This window comes from Podarcis pityusensis (genome assembly GCF_964106645.2).
Source record: "Podarcis pityusensis genome assembly, chromosome: 2".
In the NCBI taxonomy this organism is placed as follows: Eukaryota; Metazoa; Chordata; class Lepidosauria; order Squamata; family Lacertidae; genus Podarcis; species Podarcis pityusensis.
Genome location: NC_138029.1, coordinates 83,966,880 through 83,983,936, shown reverse-complemented (window position 1 = coordinate 83,983,936; position 17,057 = coordinate 83,966,880). Strand labels below are relative to the sequence as shown.

The window sequence follows — 17,057 nt, the reverse complement described above, 5'->3', positions numbered from 1 at the left end:
AGGTAATGTGTAGGGAGAAGGGACAAATGTATTTTGAAATGATAGCTGGAAAAGTTTTTTTTTTTGGGAGCAACAAGGGAGGGAGGAAAATAGAAGGGGCATTTGGGGTGGGTGGGAAGTCAGCTTTTAAATTTGTATTGAATTTGCATTAATTTGGTGGCAATTTGTTAAAAATGATGGAAAAGCAATAAAAATAATTGACAAATAAAGAAAAAAATAAGGAGGCAGCTGCAAAGAACCACATCCAAAGCAATGTTTCTTATACATTTCAAAGATGACATACATGATATTTAAACAACCAACAACTTTTCCATAAAAATTACAACCAGTCAGACTAGCCCCTGCTCTTTTGACTAGCCCACCCCAACCTTCTCATTATAATATGTGATCAGGCATTGCCATCCTTCAATGCCTGATTTAATTAATTTCTGATTAATTATTCTGTTCTTTAGCTGTCTACAACAAAAATATATTCTTAATCAGCCATGATTAATATATAACCCTAAGTTAAATTCAACGATACTGCTCTGCCTAGCCAAACTCCTTTCATGTATTCTCAGCTGTTCATTCCTTCACATTAGAATACAAGATATACTTGAAACAATTGTTTTTTTCTACTGGGGGGTTGGTGAGAGTTTATACACAGATTGCTAAGCCTGTGAACCACTCTGAGACCTCTGGGTATAGGGCGGTATATAAATTAAATCAATCAATCAATCAATCAATCAGCCAACCTCCTTCCTTTCATCTCTGAACTGGTTCTGCGAAACAGTACCAGCATAGTAACATGTGACTGCTATCAGAAAGCTGTCAGGTATCTCTGAAGATGAGCTTCTCATGAGTACAAATGCAGAGGACGGTTGAACTGTTCATTGCTTTCCACCATATCCCATCAATTATGCTGGGCCAAACATACTTTTGCTGTATATCTTCTCAATTAGGAGTCTGCAGTATAATTTGTGCATTTTTATAGCAGGGTATTCTGCTAGCAAATAAAACGAAACATTCCAAAGGAGGTTAATGTCATTCTACCCTGTTGCTCTTATCATTTTCTGTGTACAGTACATGTTTTCCTTTCTCCCATGACATGTCATGATAGTGTCAAAAGAGCAGTCTTTTTTTCTTTCCTGGCTGGGCTTTTGTACTTTTAGTAACTGAATGATATACAATTAAATCTATTGGAAACAACTTTTGTCTACAGTAGCTGCACTAATTCCTTTATCCAAGGTAGATAAGCAATGCAAGGGGAAGGTAGTTGTGTGGCCATCAAACTGCAAGTTCATAGAAAGATATTTTCCTCTCTGAAGAGTTAGCGAATGAGATCCCCCAGAGATACAAACTATTGCTGTTTCTTCTTGATTTAGGTCTTGCATGATAATCAGTTCAACTATGTTTTGATTGTCCAAAGGTGCAGGCACAATCTAATCCTTCTGAAATCTCGAGCTGATTTGGATAAAGTTACACAACGCTTCACTAGGGTAAAAAGTGAAAGGGACTTCATACAAGTCAACTAAGGACAAGACTCCTGCCTTCAACCATCTGGCCTAACTGTTGGTTTGGGGCCAGGAGAGGTGATGAGGGTGCAGTGGAATTATAATTACCTTTAGGCTTTTTGTGAACTAGAAATTCAGTAAGTGGAAATGAACAAAAAATGCACTCTGAATGAATGTTTTGTTAAGTAAGATATGTAGTATCTAAAAGCCCTCTGGGACAGGGGATTAGAGCTCAAAACATTAAAAAAAATATTTAAAAGATTTTCAACAGTGCATCTTGATTTGTAAAAATATAAATTTAAAGCTATGTTTTTAGGATGTTTTGATTCCATTCTCCTACCATAATTATTTCAAGAAATACTGAGTTTTATATGGGGGGGGGGGAAATACAAAGGGAGGCATATTCTAAAATTGTGAGGACAACTACGGTACTTTTGAGACATTTTGTAAGCAATGCAGCAGATTTTCCTGAGCATTTTGATAAGCTTTACGTTTGTAGCAATTTGCTTGAAGAGAAAACATGTTTTCCCCTAGGCTAGGGAGCTGAACCAGCAGAGCAAGAGCATATCCCTTGTGTTTCCTTTTCCCTTCTGCAGGAAAAGGGCTGTGTGGAAGTAGAAAACGAAATGCCACCGACATTTCCTGTTACAGTTCTTAATAAGAAGCACAGAAAAGCAAAACTTCATTGAAAGATGCTTCATATCCGACAGTAGTGGGCAAGACGGCGGGTGTCCTTCAGGTCCCGTCCTGTGCAGGATAGCGAGGAAGACAACTTAGCATGGAGCCCCGGAAAAGGCGCCGTTCTTCCTCACCAAGGAAGGCCGGGCCACCATATTCCGGCTGGTAAGAGGAAGGAAAGGGAAGAAACTGATTACATGTTTTTGCTTGCGCACCGTACAAAATTTAACGCTAAGGCAAGGGCGCCTCGAAAGAGGCCTGAGCGCTCGAACTCAACACACTCCTCGAGACCTTTCGGCCATTTTCGCAGCAAGCCCAAGGGCGGGCCTTCGCGCATTTATAAGCGGCGGCGCTGCGCGCCGGTTGGCTGCAAGTGAAGGGGAACAAGCTCCTCCTCTTTCCTGACGCCCCACCGCCATGTTAGAACGAAGGGGAGGGAGAGAGGAAGGAGGAGTGTTTGTGCTTTGTATGGGAGGGGGCGGCGGCAGTGGCGGCGGAGTCGTGCATGGCTTTGAGGAAGGGGCGGCTCACTGGCGGGACAAAGATCGCCAGCGCGGTGTAGCGGTGCGGGCGGCTTCATGGCGGAGGCCGCGGCCATGAGCAGCGGCGGCGAGCGAGTGCCAGAGCAGCCTCAGCGGGCGGAGAACAGCAGCGGCCTCTCCGGCGGGGAGAACCGAGCTGCAGCCGCCGACGCGGAGAACTCCACACAAAATGGCGGCCGCCCTGAGAGGAGCAGGAGCGACGAGGAGCCTCCGTTCGGGGCCGCCGGCGAGGGCAGGGGATCCCCGCGCGGGGACCACCGCAAGGGCAGCGGCCCCGAGGCCCCCGAGCAGCAGCCCCAGTATAGCGACGGGCTGCCCAGAGCCCCAGAAGACAACATGCCCCTTAAGAAAAACTTTCAGATCCCCAGGAAGAGCAAAGAAAAGAAAGGTGGTTCCCTCGCATCGCATCCCTCCCCCCCAACCCTCCCTCCAGCCCCAATTCCTCCCTTCTCCCGCTTCTCGCTCCACGTAGCCACATTCGCGACACAGCTGAATGCGAGGAGCCTCTCGCAGCCGTGTTTAAGGTGCTTGGCACGGTTGAGAGAACCTTATTCTCCCCTTCCGAAGGTGGGGGGTGGGGGTGGGGAGAGAGAGAGAGAGAGAGAGGGGCGTTTGGAAAACAAATACCCCCCCCCCCAAAAAAACCCCCAACTCGTTTTGTTTTGAGATGGCCGCTTTAGAAGAGGCTGGATACGGGCGTGGTGGTTTTTTTGGCCGAAGGGGGAGTGTGGGCATCATCCGCGCCAGCTCGCAGAGAAGATGGTTCTCTGGAAGGGCGCGCGGGAAAATGGCTCGCCGACTTTGCGCGCTCTGCAGCAGAGGAGAGAGGTGCATCATCCCTCCTGCAGGGTAGGCTGGCTGGGGGGGCGCTTACTTCGGCGAAGTTCTCTTTTTCCGCCCCTGATGAAAGCCGTCTATACCGCCCCCGCGTTGTAGGAGGGAAGCGGATGCCAGCATGTCGTGCCCTGGCGAGGAAGCGCTATTGCTGCTGCGCTAGTCCCTTTGGTTCGAGTGATCTTCTGTATTCAGTATGCAGCATCTTAACGTTTGCCTTTTGTAGCAAAAATGCTTCCTTCTTGTTTCTCTTCACCTAGCTTTTCCTTAATGAACCTCCTTTGGATCATTTCCTTCAAAAATGCTCTCATTCTTTTAATCTTTAATCTTTTTCAAGAGGCTGCCACTAGTGTACTTCACACTTTCCATCCTTCAAGAAGAGTTTAATTTGAGCAATGCAAACATAAAACGTATTTTGTAACAAGAAGGTCAAGGTAGGTTGGTTTGGCCCCTTCCTGAAGGATACAGCTATAGTCTGCAGTTGAAGAAGACTCAAGCGTCCTGGAAGGTTGAAGAACTTTCCTAATTATTTGATGGCACATGGCCTAGGTTTGTCTAAACTTGTGATCAAAAGAATACTACATAGACCCAAGACAATGAACAGTGTCTGATGTTCTTATGAGCATTTCTAGGATACAGTGTGAACCAAAAATGTTAAGTTAGAAGAGATGCAACTGCTGCCAAAGTATCTGGTTCTAGGCCTTTGTTGCATGTACGTTTTTAATAGAATGTAAAGTGATACATTAACCACTAGGTTCCTAAAGATAGCTTTAACATGGCAACATAAGTGTGATGGACTCACGTGCCCTTGCACTGCATTGCACACTGTTGCAGGTGGTATATATGGTTCTTCTCACCATTTTACCCTCACAGCAACCCTGTGAAGTAGGTTAGGTTGAGGCAGTGAATGGCCTATGGTCACCTAGTGAACTTCATAGCTCAGTGGAAATTTGAACTTTGGCCTCTGTGGTCCTACACTGACTCCATGCCTCGCAATGGTAAATTCTGTCTAAATTTACTCATGAACTTGCTGCTCATTTTGGAACTTCCTAGTGCAGTTGCAATTCTTAAGGAGCCTCTTGCAAATCATTCCAATTGTTTTACATTGCTCCAGTAATTCTGAATGATCTCTTCAGCACTCTTATGCTCTTCTGTCCATGATACCTGAATAGTTACTGTGTATAAGGTGCAGTTATTTCAGTCCTGAAAATGTGTGAACACAATATTGATATACCTACTGGAAGCCAAGATGTTCCACAAACTTAATTAAGATAGAATTTTAAAATTTTAATTTAACCTGAAAAATAGAAGAAATTCCTGCTCTGGGTGTCGTCTTAGACAGCAGCATAGGCTTAATAAACAAGAGGTGGAACATGATATCGTGGGAACCATACTGTCCAGAGAATTGTGGAAAACATTTGACTCAAAAAGAGCAAAGCAATGAAGGAACTAATAGAAGGATTATGTAATTAGCCTTTTCCCGAGATTATTTGTGGCGAGTCATAATTCCATGGAGACTTTCTTACCACTAATTGAAAGAGATCTCCCCGCCTTGAGTAATGAACTAGAGAGCAGACCATGAAAGAGTTGAAATATGAGGGCCCTCTTAATCTGAAAGTTGACACATTAGATCATTTTAACATAATTACCCTTTACCAAGTTTCAGAAGTGCTATTTCAAATTTCTTGGTCAAATCTGAGGTTGAGATCTTCCAGTACTTGGTACTTAAAACTATTTCCTCCCCCCCCCCCCCAATTTGAGTTTGGAATTCTTGTAGCAGTTCTATGCTGTCTACTTTAAGGAAATCAAATTATTAATACACTTCTAGCAGTATTCTATGTACAGGAAGGATTTGTCAAGAGGTTGCAGCAATTGTTTGGAATTCTATTTTGTTCTAGATTTGGGAACTAGCTTAACAATACTGTCTTTCTGTGAAGGAAATATAAAGGTTTGAATAGTATTATCATACCTTACAGATGAAATAAAACTCTTGGTCTCAGTATAGAAACTACTGAAGCAAAAGTCTATTCGTGTGATGGAGCACTTTGCTTTGTATGCAGAAAGTTCCAGGTTCAATTTACAAATTGTTGTATTTTGGGCAGGGGGTGGGTCAGGTAGGTTTGAGGCACAGCAGTTCTGCTAGTCAATAGCAGATGATACTGGGTTAGATGAACAAAGAGCTTGACTTGGAATAAGGAAGCTTCTTATGTACTAATACGGTTCATATGGCCGACTGGAATACAAGCAAGGTTCTTGCATAAAATATAGGTGAACTGAAAAGTAGCAGAGTCCTGATGGAATCCAGGAGAATTCTATATTTGCTATTCAGGTCCTATTCTTTCTGCTTGGTTGTAGTCTGCATTTCTTGAGACCTGGTCTGTAATTCCTGGTCTGTGTGTTGTCTTTCTGATTCATACGGCACGTTATTTTCTGTATTCATTCATATAGAGCAAAACCATATAAAAAGTCACTGAGCTCCATTACATTGCTATTGTGCCTGTCTTCCCTTTGTAAAGAGTCAGTTCCAGTGAAGATTGAAATTTTTTTTTTTAAAAAAAATGACTCCGGTTTTAAATAAAAGCCAGCACATCACTTTCTGCTACAAGTTCCTAATGGGTTGCAGCCAACTAGGCATCCAAACTGTGGTAAGGCTTCTGCTAGCGGAATTGTCAAGAAAGCCATTTTTGTCATTTCCCCGTTCAGCAATCCTGTACTCCACGCCCCCCAAGTAATAATCATGTGGCACTTTTCTCCTCCACGTCCTTTTTATTGCTCCACCACACTCAGTTAAGCCAAAGTTTGGTTTAGTAGATCATTCAAACTGGGACTCATGGTTATGTTCTCTGCTTATTAAGTACAGGCTGTAGGCAAAAACAAACATTGGCTACAATTTGATGTTGGTGAGGAGATAGCTTAACTGCAAGCCCTGGTTAACTCAGTACTGTGCATGGTGAACCAAAATGAATCAGGCCAGTGGTCCATCTAATCCAACATCCTGTTCTCACAGTGACCAACCAGATACCTGTGGAAAACCCACAAGCAGGACATGAGTGCGGGTTCTTCCAAGTGCTCACCTGTAAATCCCATGGGCAGATGTTTGGGACTACAATTCCCATCATCCCTAGCTAACAGGACCAGTGGTCAGGATGATGGGAATTGTAGTCTCAAAACATCTGGAATAGAGACTCCTGAGCAAAAAAATTTGTGCCTTTAATTCAGGTATCTTCTCACACTGTTCTAAATTTTCTTAAGAAATAGTGGTTGGAAGACTAAAAGATCCTTAATTTATAAGTTCTCAGCTTTCAGTCTTTTCCTCCCCAGCCCTTGGAAGAATAATGTGGATTGGAGTATGGAGGGGTACTGGAAAAGGAGGCAAATGCTGAAAATTGGGTAGAGGTTTTTCATGCTACAGGTTTATCACTGAATGTGAAACTTCTACTATAGTTAATGCATTCTACTTAAGTATTCTGTAAGTGGTCTTTCAAGAAAAGCTGTAGGCAATGCAAACTACCCATTTAGACCTGGAAAAATGGAACGTCTAAAAAATTGAGCAACTAAAATTTCTTATTAAATTTGCACCTTTATCCTGTGCAAAAGAAAAAGGAATTTGTTTGATTTTATCTCTGCCCTATGCTCTAATGCTTTTCTGTACCTTTAAAGACTCTCTGACAGAGAATTGTCCACTCTTAGATGTGCATGGTTTCATAAAATGAACTACAGTCAACTCCTGGTTTGGGCATGTCTGAATGACACGCAGTCGCACACATGTGCATGGTGCCAAATCTGGAAGTAGTCCCAAAACATCATAAAGATGTCATGAAAGGGGGTGGGTCTGAGTGGGCTTATGCGTGCTTTGCTGACACATGCAGGGATCTGGAACAGAACCCCCTTGCAAAATGAGGATTGCCTGCAGCAACACAGTAGCATTTAATTGCAATACACACAGGATTTAATAGCAAGACACACAGATTTTGAGATACTTGTTTTCTTTCTCTGTAGCTCTTTTTCAGCCAGTAACAGCAGGATCTCGTGAATTTCAAGAGATTGTGAACATTTTGCATTCATCATATATGGAAAACCATTCAAAGGACAATTTCACCTACAAAAAAGCCAGTTTGGTTCATAGTGAACTGTTGGAAAAGGAGGTGAGTACCCAATATTCACACATGAAATAGTACCTGAAGTACACAAAAACGTGTTCGTATTAATACGAACAAAACTCAGTTAAGTTGCAAAGAAGCTTTTGTGGGAGGCAGGGACGAAGAAGGGGTGAGACATATTTAATTTATTTATGATCCTGCCTATTGACTTTTAAAAGAGTTCCAAAGCGGTTTACATTGATGAAACGTACAAATTTATATTAGAATGTATAACTGTTGCATGAGTGGCTTTGCGCTCATGCAGTCTTTGGATCCAAGCTGTTTTCTTTACACTTGCGAACCTTAATGTCTGTTACTTCTGTGGTTTCCTACTGTATTTTGCTCCTTGTCATTCTACCATGTATAAATAAACAATTTATATATAAACTGCATTCAGTATTTAGTTCACATTTTGACTTTTCTGGTTACTTTGTTTACCTTTCTGTAGAATTTAGATTTTTGAAATCATAGATCATACAAAGTCATTAAATTATAATGTATGCTAGTTTCTGTTGCTATTAGAATTTTGTCTTTTGAAAGTTCATAGAGAAACGAAGAGAATTGAAGCAGGATGGCAGATCGGAAAAAGAGCTAGAGGAAACATTTGCATTTCTAAAGGTTGACCGTGACATGGTAAGAATTTTTATTTCTTTTAAATAACTATTGAAGCATAATGATGCTGAAGGAGACAGAGTGTGCAACTGTCCTAATAATGCAAGGGTGTCTGCTTGCTCAATGGAACTTCTCCTCTTTTCTCTCCCTGCACGTGCCCTGTCTCCTGGCAAGGATATGTTTTGGGGGTTTGGAGAATCCCCAGAACAGGACTGAGGCTGTGTGCGGTGGGAGGAAAAGAAGGGGAAATTCCATAGTATGACAGGGAGACCTACTTGGATACAACCCATATTTTGTGGGGAAAACCTTCCAGCTATTATGCTTCTGTTGAATTGTGAAATGCACATAATGGACTGCCTAGATTTAGGTTCTAGATTGATTACCCTTGAGAAGTCATGCTGCTGATTGTCTCCCAGCAATTGACTGCTCAACCAATTGAACAGTATGGTAGAAGGTTATTTTTGGTTTACTTCATAGCAGGAAAATGTGCTACTAGAAATAGTTGGCTAGTGTGCTGTGCAAAAGGAGTATGCTAAACCTGAGTATTTGAAAGCTGTGCTTGGCTATGAATTAAATGATGGTTATGCAGTGGAAATTACCATTTTAGAGAGGGTGGAATGTGTATAGTTCAGAGTAATACATTAGAGCAAAAGATGATAGTATGATATTTGGTGGAATGATTGAATGATAAAGTCCTTCCAAGTAAAGTGGTGTGTATGCATTTCTGTGTGTGTGTTTACATATAGAGAGAGTGAAATTACTGTTATTGCTATTATTTATTACATTGGCATACCACCCTATACCTGCAGGTTTCTGGTCAGTTCGCAAGATAGAATCACAATATTAAAAACAAAAATAATAAAAACTGAAACAAAAATGACCCCATAATCTTTCCTTCTCTGACATATTTTAAAAGGCCATTGGATGTCAGTCAACCAAAGGCATGGTTAAAGAGGAACATTTTTGCCTGGCGCCTAAAGGTGTATAATGATTGTAAATATCTCGATTGATTCATCAAAATGTTCATTTCCATCTTATGACAATTTTGGTAGGACAAAAAATAGTGAGAGTGAAGCTTGTAAATAACATCATGAGTATTGATGGCACAGAAATGGATGAACAGTTCTCCACCTGTGGCAGGAGTGGCTGGAAGGTTGCAGAAATGATTAAACTCACAAAAAATTGTACAAGGAAGAGAAGGCTAACAAAATATAAGAGAGTTTCTGAAATAATTGGGTCTAGTGATTTTATGAATTTTTTAAATGACATTGACAAATATAGAAATGTTCCACTGTGGAGAATAATATAATATTTTTCTAACAACAATAAAAAATTTAAAAATGTATTTATTTAATATTCTTATATGATGTGGAATTTATATTAAACTTTAGTGCTTTGATACTATAATTGTCAGGTAATTATGCAGGTAACATTTTGGAAATATGTGTATGTTATAAATAGTGGGTGGAGGTATAAATATATAATTAAAGAGGTATAGTTATATATAGTTTAAAGTTGTCTGCTTTTTCTTCTAAATATTTTAGTTATACAACAGGTTTTTGCTGTGGAAACTATATTGTTGGCTACTAATTAAATTGACCTGGATACCACTTTTGAAACTGTGTTGTTATTAACAACCTCTGTTGTTTTAGTATGTTAAAGATCTGCCTGCTATCATCAGAGTCCAAAAATGTGGTTCCTAGAGTTTGAGTCTTACCGCTTTACTGACCTTTGAAATACAACATGAGATCAGGAACAATCCTCTGCTCCCCTCTCCATGTCCAAGTTTGGATCTAGGGTGAGGGATTCTATGCAAGATGAAGACAAATCCCACTCCTATCTTAGAGCAGGATGAGGGCTGTTTGTTATGCACTTCGCATTCAACAGGTTGTCAGAAAACAGTGAAAGCCTTTGCTCACAGAGCATTTGGAATGTTTGTGAACATTATGTGCCATTGCACAAGCTTATCTAATCAGTGTCAGAAGCATCACCATCAAAATGCACAGTGTAAGATTAGCATTTAATTGAAGTTTGAACAATATTGTTGATATTTATTGCCATGTCCGTGTTCTAATATTGCTAAATAAATGCTTACTTTTAGGTGCAAAACATATGTGAAAATGGCTTGCAGGTGGGCCATTCCAAGATAACAGTTCTTGGCAACCCTTCCCTAGGTAAATAGCATTTTTCATTTTCATTGAATTTATGCCTTAAAGAATAGAAGAGAGATTCAGATGAGTGTTGATTCATGGGTCAGGAGTCAACTAAGTTGTTTACAAGGAGTGAGATCTACCTGTGCAACGAAGTCCCACATGCTCCTTGTACCCTCTAAATCTGTTCTTGAGTATGAAGAGAATCCCTAGAACAGGGCGAAGGGGCGCATGAGGAGAAGAAGGGAAAGTTTTGATTCAAGCAGACCTCAATCTGTACACACTTACCCTACTTAGCTCTATGTTGAATCCACCCATAATTTCTAACCAATATGTGAAGTCCAGCTTCAACTATGCTGCACTCTGGCACACTGTTTTGGAGTGTCCTCCAGTCCTTCAGGAAGTACAGTGGACTGAAGGAATGGGCAAAAATAGTTTCCTGCTTTGATGAGTGGGGACAGCTCATATGTAGAGATTGGCATTTGGGAACTCTAGATCCAAGCCAGTATCTCAATATAAATATAAGGGTCATTCCACATCGAATCAACGCAAAAAACAAAGAGTTTTGTCACCCACTATCTCAGATTTTGATGAAACTTGCTGTACACCCTTCCCTTCTGGTTGAAAGAAACCCCCTTAATTTTTTTCTCTCTATCTCAAACGGTTTTGATTTTATAGCACTTCAAAGTTTCATTAAATCTGCATTAAATCTTGAGACCCTCGGCACACGATGCCTTTGTGTACATTTTGTTTTTTCTCTCCATAACCAATGATCAGATTCCTTTGAAATTTTACACAGAACTCAATAAAATGATGAGGTTTTCAGAAAAAAATACACCAGCACTCAAAAAATTTCATAAATGCCTAAATTTTTTTAAAAATTTTTTTTGGGTGGAAAAACTAGGTTTAGAAAACCTGAATTTACAGCGTGTGGTCATGATGTAAACAAATATTTTTGGTGTTGAAAATTATTGCAAAGACATGCTCTTTCTCGACAAAGAATGAAATTTGTGGGCTTTTTATTCCTTGTAACAAAATTTTTACGTTTTACTGGGCAGCCATTTTGTAGAACTTTCCTACAATCCATAGCTGTAATAGAAAAAATTAATGAAACAAGACCATTTTAAAATGTCTAATAGTTTAAATATTTCTGAAATGAATAATTATTTTTTAAATAATTAAGCCTAATTTTATGTACTCATATTTGTATATAATACTCAATTTTTAATTTTTTGGAATATTTTTCTTGCTAGGTCTTATTTCCTTACATGTCAGCATTTAATGTTCTACTGACTGTAAATTATTTTCTTTTTTCCTGATAGCCAATTTTCATAACTTCAAATTCAAATATCCCAAAATTAAAACAAGTCTGTACCTTCAAAAAAACCTATAATAACCAATATTATTTTAATTTTTAAGATGTACAGCTTTGTTTCATTAATTTTTCTATTACAGCTATGGATTGTAAAATCCTTAGACCTCCCGCTTGTCTGTCACTCCTAGAGGTTGCCCCAATCTCTTAAAGAAGGAGGGCTGGTACTTCACAAGGCTACTTCCTCTCTCACCTGGCTGCTGTTTGTTATGCTAAAGCTGGTGTGGCCACCTTTTGGCAACATGACAACAACATTACATTTCTATGTATATAGGAAGATATAATTTTAAAACTCTTGTTGGGCTTCTAAAATATAAATATTACTTTTTGGTTATCCTTGTGTTTGCTGTAACAATAGACCACACAGAATTTTCAATCTTTTTTAAGGTTATATATCATCAGAGATGGTTAAATATTTGCACTTCTGTTTGATGTTCATTAGTTTTGTCCTTTCAGATAGAAATGGTTTCAGTAGTTTAATGGAAAGTTAAAATAAGATCTGGAAAATACATTTTATAGTAATAGGCATTCTATTGTGCATCACTAGGAAACACCATAAATGTTGAACCTTCCTTGACATTTGTTCTCTTCACATTCTCCAGGTGTATATCTTTCTAGGTATGCTGATTTATTGCAAGCTAATCCTCTGGAGGCTAGAGCAGTGGGTGATATTATTATTTTTAAAGTAATAAAAGTAAGTTTAAGCTGTTTTTCAATTCACTCACAGTTCATTAACGTTGTATGCCCTTTTCTTAAATCATTCCCAAGGATGTATTTTATAATTGTAATCATTTTATTTGTGCTTATGTTTGTATTTTCTATTCCTGTATCCTGCTCTGGGATCTTATGGTGTGGGCAAGTGAAAAAATCTTACAAAATAAATAAAATGTAATAGTACGTTTCTTAATATAGCAATTTCCTGACATGAAACACTTCAAATAGAGCATTTTTCTGTATCAATCAGAGCCACTCCTTATGTTGCAGTATTTAAATTTTTAAAATTTGCTAACAGTTGCAAAAGTCATTTTCAGAACTGAAGAGTGTATCTGGTTTGTTGATGAAGTTAATGGCAATTGCAGATTTTTCAAATGACTACCAACATTTAAAGTAGCTGGAGTGAGTGAACAATAAATATTTGGCTACTTTATATGTGAATTCATTGAATATAAAATGGTATGACTTCTTATGTTTGCTGTGTGCATTATACTTTCCTGATGGGGATTTTTCTGACTCTTTTAGGGAAAAATGAAGGCAGTATACAGTAACCTAGCAGTGAAATCAATTGACTCAAATGTTAAAAGTGGATTAGACCCTACACCAAAGCATGAATGCCATGTTTTAAAGAATGCAGACAAAATCCGTTCCTTCCTACGTTACAGAGCATATGAGCTCACACAGGTAAGAGAATGACAGTTATATGAACATAGCTGCATACAAATATTTATGTGCTTGCTGCCAGGTTTGTAGTTCTTATGAAACAACTCCAGTATAATCCTTTCCAGTATGCAGGCTGTTACAGGTCAAATGCTGCCTAACATTTTGAATTTGTTTTGTAGAGATTTGTCTTGAAAGTTGAGTTTTAATCACAACTATAATAATTTGTTCATGGTGCTAATAAGTTTCAGCATTACTAGCATTATACTAGTTTAATTACAAAGTTCAAATGAAGAGTTTGAAATCTACTATAAAATAAATTCAGCAAGCATCTCTTAGCATTAGTAATATGCAAACTTGAGTTTCTTTTGAATTTGTTTCCAGTATTATTTCTATGAATATTACTTTGATGAGATCAGACCAAGACCAAGACCAAGGCATGTGTGTCCATATGCTGTTGTATCATTTTCTCACAGTGATGAAAAGGTACTAAAGTATTTGCCACAAGCAAGGTAAGAAGGGTTTTCACACATTTCTTAAAAAGTAGCATCTAATGTGAAAGGCTTTAATGCTTAAAAGTGTATACATTTTCGGTTTGTTACTACTTGCTGGTCTTGATACATGGTTGCACCTTTGATGAAGAATTGGAAATGGTAGTGTCTTACTCAAGCTGTACAAATGGTTGTTTCTTTTTTTAAAAAAGTGTAGTATTTTTATCCTGCTTGTCAGCTGTAAAGAGCTTGGTAGTAAAATAGTCCTTGTTCTCAGGCTTACAACCTAAAATACATGACACAAAAGGAGAACGGATAAAAGGGAAGAGAAAAACAAGCCAAGTCAGGCACCAGTTCTAAAAGTTACCTGTTAGTTCTTACAGTGACCAGCCTGAGTAGAAACAAGGCAGGGAGAGGAAAAATCAGAGCTGGTCTCTTGCAGATACGATGGGATGTTAGCTTGTGATTGGTCTGGTCTATACTTTTTAAACACCCTTTCATCCATAATGACTATTCTGTAGACACATATTTTATTTTTAACAGTTTGATCATCAGATTTCAATTTGTAAGTGAATTTGCTTTTTTTGGTAAATGGGCTTCAAATAATTTGCATTTCAGTAATCACTTGAGTATATTATATGTAACATGAGGCTGCAGCAATCTTGTTCCTTTTGAGATTTCTAGTGTGGCACATGCGTGTGCCTAGGTTCAGATATTGGCCTTGGTGTCTAATCTGTTACATAAGAATAGTACTTGCTTGCTTATTTCGTGTAACGTTTGTTAAAGGTAAAATAAAGTTTCTAGACAGTTTCACATGTTAGCATGCCTCTTGGTCATGCTTGGCTTTAAGCACTGGAATGCTGCTTCATAGTAATGAATTCTGTATGTCTATGGAAACAGAATAGCCCCAGGGACTCCTTCACAATTGCTCTGCCACCAGCAAGTCCGTGCATCTCATTCACTTCTGTGAGAAAGTATAAAGGGACTGCAGTTCATTATTGCTGAGATGACTTGGCTTAGATGCCGATGAACTTTGTGTCATGGAGGTGCAGATTTTGTCCCCACTTAACAGTGGTGAGAGCACAGCTTTTCCTGCAAAAATAATGGAAGCCATTTCTTTTTAAGGAAGAAAGTAAATAATAATGTGTGTTGGGTTAAGCAAAACAAACATTAAGATTCCAGCAAGTTAAAATACTCCTTGAAAAGTTATTTTCATAAAGTGTAGCAGAGAGTGGACAAAAAATAGAACATAAGTTTCTAGAACACTAACCAGTCTAAAACTATTTGTGACTCCTTGAGAACTGCAGTCCTCACCATTCCCACTTTCACATTTTGGCTTCCCACATTTTGGCATGCAACCACCAAGAGATTGGACATTGGTCAACGTGACTTTTGGTTTGAATTGGTTTATCCACTGTTGCTTCAAGTGAAGCAAAGCTGAGTGGCCATGTGCTGTACTTTGTCAGGTGGCTGACAATCTCAATCTTGGTATCCTCTGGAAGGTTTTTTTGAGAACCTGGTGGGGTCTATTTGGCTTAGAAAACTGCAAGTTATGTGAGCTGCAGTACCTAAGTCTGTGATTCAAACTGTAAAGTATTTAGTGTGTTTTGCCAACATCCCTATGAGAGAGATCACAATCTTATAAATTACTGTTTAACGCTGGGCAGATTTGGCCAAGGCCCTCTATTTCAGCCTGAGTCCAGTGGACTCTACATATTCTTAATTGATGTTTTACACAGTTTCCATATATTAGGGTTTGTTCTCTTTGCTGTAGTTCTGATAAATTGTTAGAAGGCTTCAATGTCGGAAGCAATTGGCGATATTAAGGAACTGTTAAACTGCTTTGACTGGAGTAGCTACTTGCGATAGCAACCAGGTGACTGGCTATTTTAAAATTTGTGTTGTGATGAGAATGTAGCACTGTAGTTGAGGTTACAAATGGAATACGAGTTGAAGTGTGGCTTATGAATTGTGACAACTACTACATAAAAATAACTGGGCAGCAAATGCTAGTAGGCTTATAATGACATAAATGTAGGGGAAATCTAGGGGTCTCCAGTTTTTGGAGGCCTTGCTAGCCAAACATAAGTTGCCAGGTTCTTCCTACCAACTTGATGGTACCACCTCCACCCAAAAGCAAAGAAATCACCCTGTTTGAAAGGCAGAGAGCGTTGCAACTTCATCTGATGCTCTGCAGAGTGACCCAGATGAAGAAGTCTTCCCTACCTACTTTGTCTGCAAGAGGACAGTGGGAAGTGTGCTGGCTTCAGTCACTGTCAAGCAGCCGGGCTCAAAGTGATGCCATGAAGCAGCAGCCAGGATGCCCATACTGTCCTTTATTGTCCTGAAGCAGGAAAGGGGGAGTTTGCTGGTTTGGCCCTGATCAAGATTTTCCAGATGCCTTGGCCACATAGCAGCCAAATTGCTCCCCACTTTCCTCCCAACTTTGGACTTGTGGAGGGGTTCATACCAGCAGTTGTACTTTGAAGCACCTCCACAGCTTAAAAGTTGGTAGGAAGGCTTGCTGCTTGCCACACTTGCCAGAGGACCTGGAAATACCTGAAGCATGTTTTCTGTTGGGAGCTTGGATCAATTTGTGGTGTAACTTTCTTTTAATCAAGATCAGTCTACTAGGAACCAATCTAATATTTTGAAACTGCTGGCGTATTGATGTGTTATCTTGTGCAGGCCAGTGGTATCAGGTAAAAGGTCTCACAGGAGCCTTTCAGGGCATTTCTGCCCTATGGTGGCTTTGCAGTTCTGGGGAACTGAGACTTTTGTGTCCAAGAATCATATATTCTGCAACAGATATGTAAATTGTGTACATTTTATGCCTTCTCCAAGATCACTTAGCTTTAAAATTCAGAGAGAGAAAAAATGTAGATAAAGAAGTATTTGGTCCATGGCTGTTCAAGAACATAAAGGTGGAAACTACATGTGAGGGAAAGCACTACTTCTGCTTTTTGATTTTAACTGTGTGTATTTTGCTTGTAGAACAAAGATTTCTAATGTGGATAAAAGCACTGGTAAGAATTCAATTATTAAATAGAACTGTCTTGATTTATATAAGTCCCTAGATGTGCTAGAAGATGTGGTGCTTTGAGGCTAATTCAAAGCACATGGGTTGACCACAAGTAACACCTTGAGCATCAAGGTTTCTGGCTTTATAGTAGTTTAGTGTGAACAAGCTATATAAGAGTATCAATTGCTCCTGCTTACCTTCTCTCTTGGAATAAGTGGAATAAATAAGCCAGAAAGCCTTGTCTTCCCCTTAAGTGTGAACAAGGGATCCTAGTGAGTTTCTCTCTAACAAGCCACAACAATGAAGTTTGACTTGTTCCTGTGTCTTGATAAGGAGCAGCATATCACAAT

General features: G+C 39.4%; 1 protein-coding gene and 1 long non-coding RNA gene across 2 annotated transcripts in view; one reads left to right on the top strand and one right to left on the bottom strand.

The window, feature by feature from the left end:
• Nucleotides 1-2,603: 2,603 nt before the first annotated feature.
• TASOR (transcription activation suppressor) overlaps nt 2,604-17,057 on the top strand; it is a 44,900-nt gene continuing 30,446 nt past the window's right edge. The window contains exons 1-8 of the mRNA XM_080996981.1: nt 2,604-3,101; nt 7,547-7,692; nt 8,227-8,319; nt 10,400-10,472; nt 12,423-12,514; nt 13,060-13,218; nt 13,579-13,706; nt 16,680-16,711. Coding sequence (XP_080853107.1) covers nt 2,750-3,101; nt 7,547-7,692; nt 8,227-8,319; nt 10,400-10,472; nt 12,423-12,514; nt 13,060-13,218; nt 13,579-13,706; nt 16,680-16,711 — 1,075 coding nt within the window. The 5' untranslated portion in view covers nt 2,604-2,749. The remainder of the gene's footprint in view (nt 3,102-7,546; nt 7,693-8,226; nt 8,320-10,399; nt 10,473-12,422; nt 12,515-13,059; nt 13,219-13,578; nt 13,707-16,679; nt 16,712-17,057) is intronic.
• LOC308472213 lies at nt 13,739-16,377 on the bottom strand. Its single transcript, XR_013983357.1, has 2 exons — nt 16,245-16,377; nt 13,739-13,971 (listed from the first exon to the last, which is right to left on the bottom strand). It is a non-coding gene; the product is annotated as an uncharacterized lncRNA (long non-coding RNA).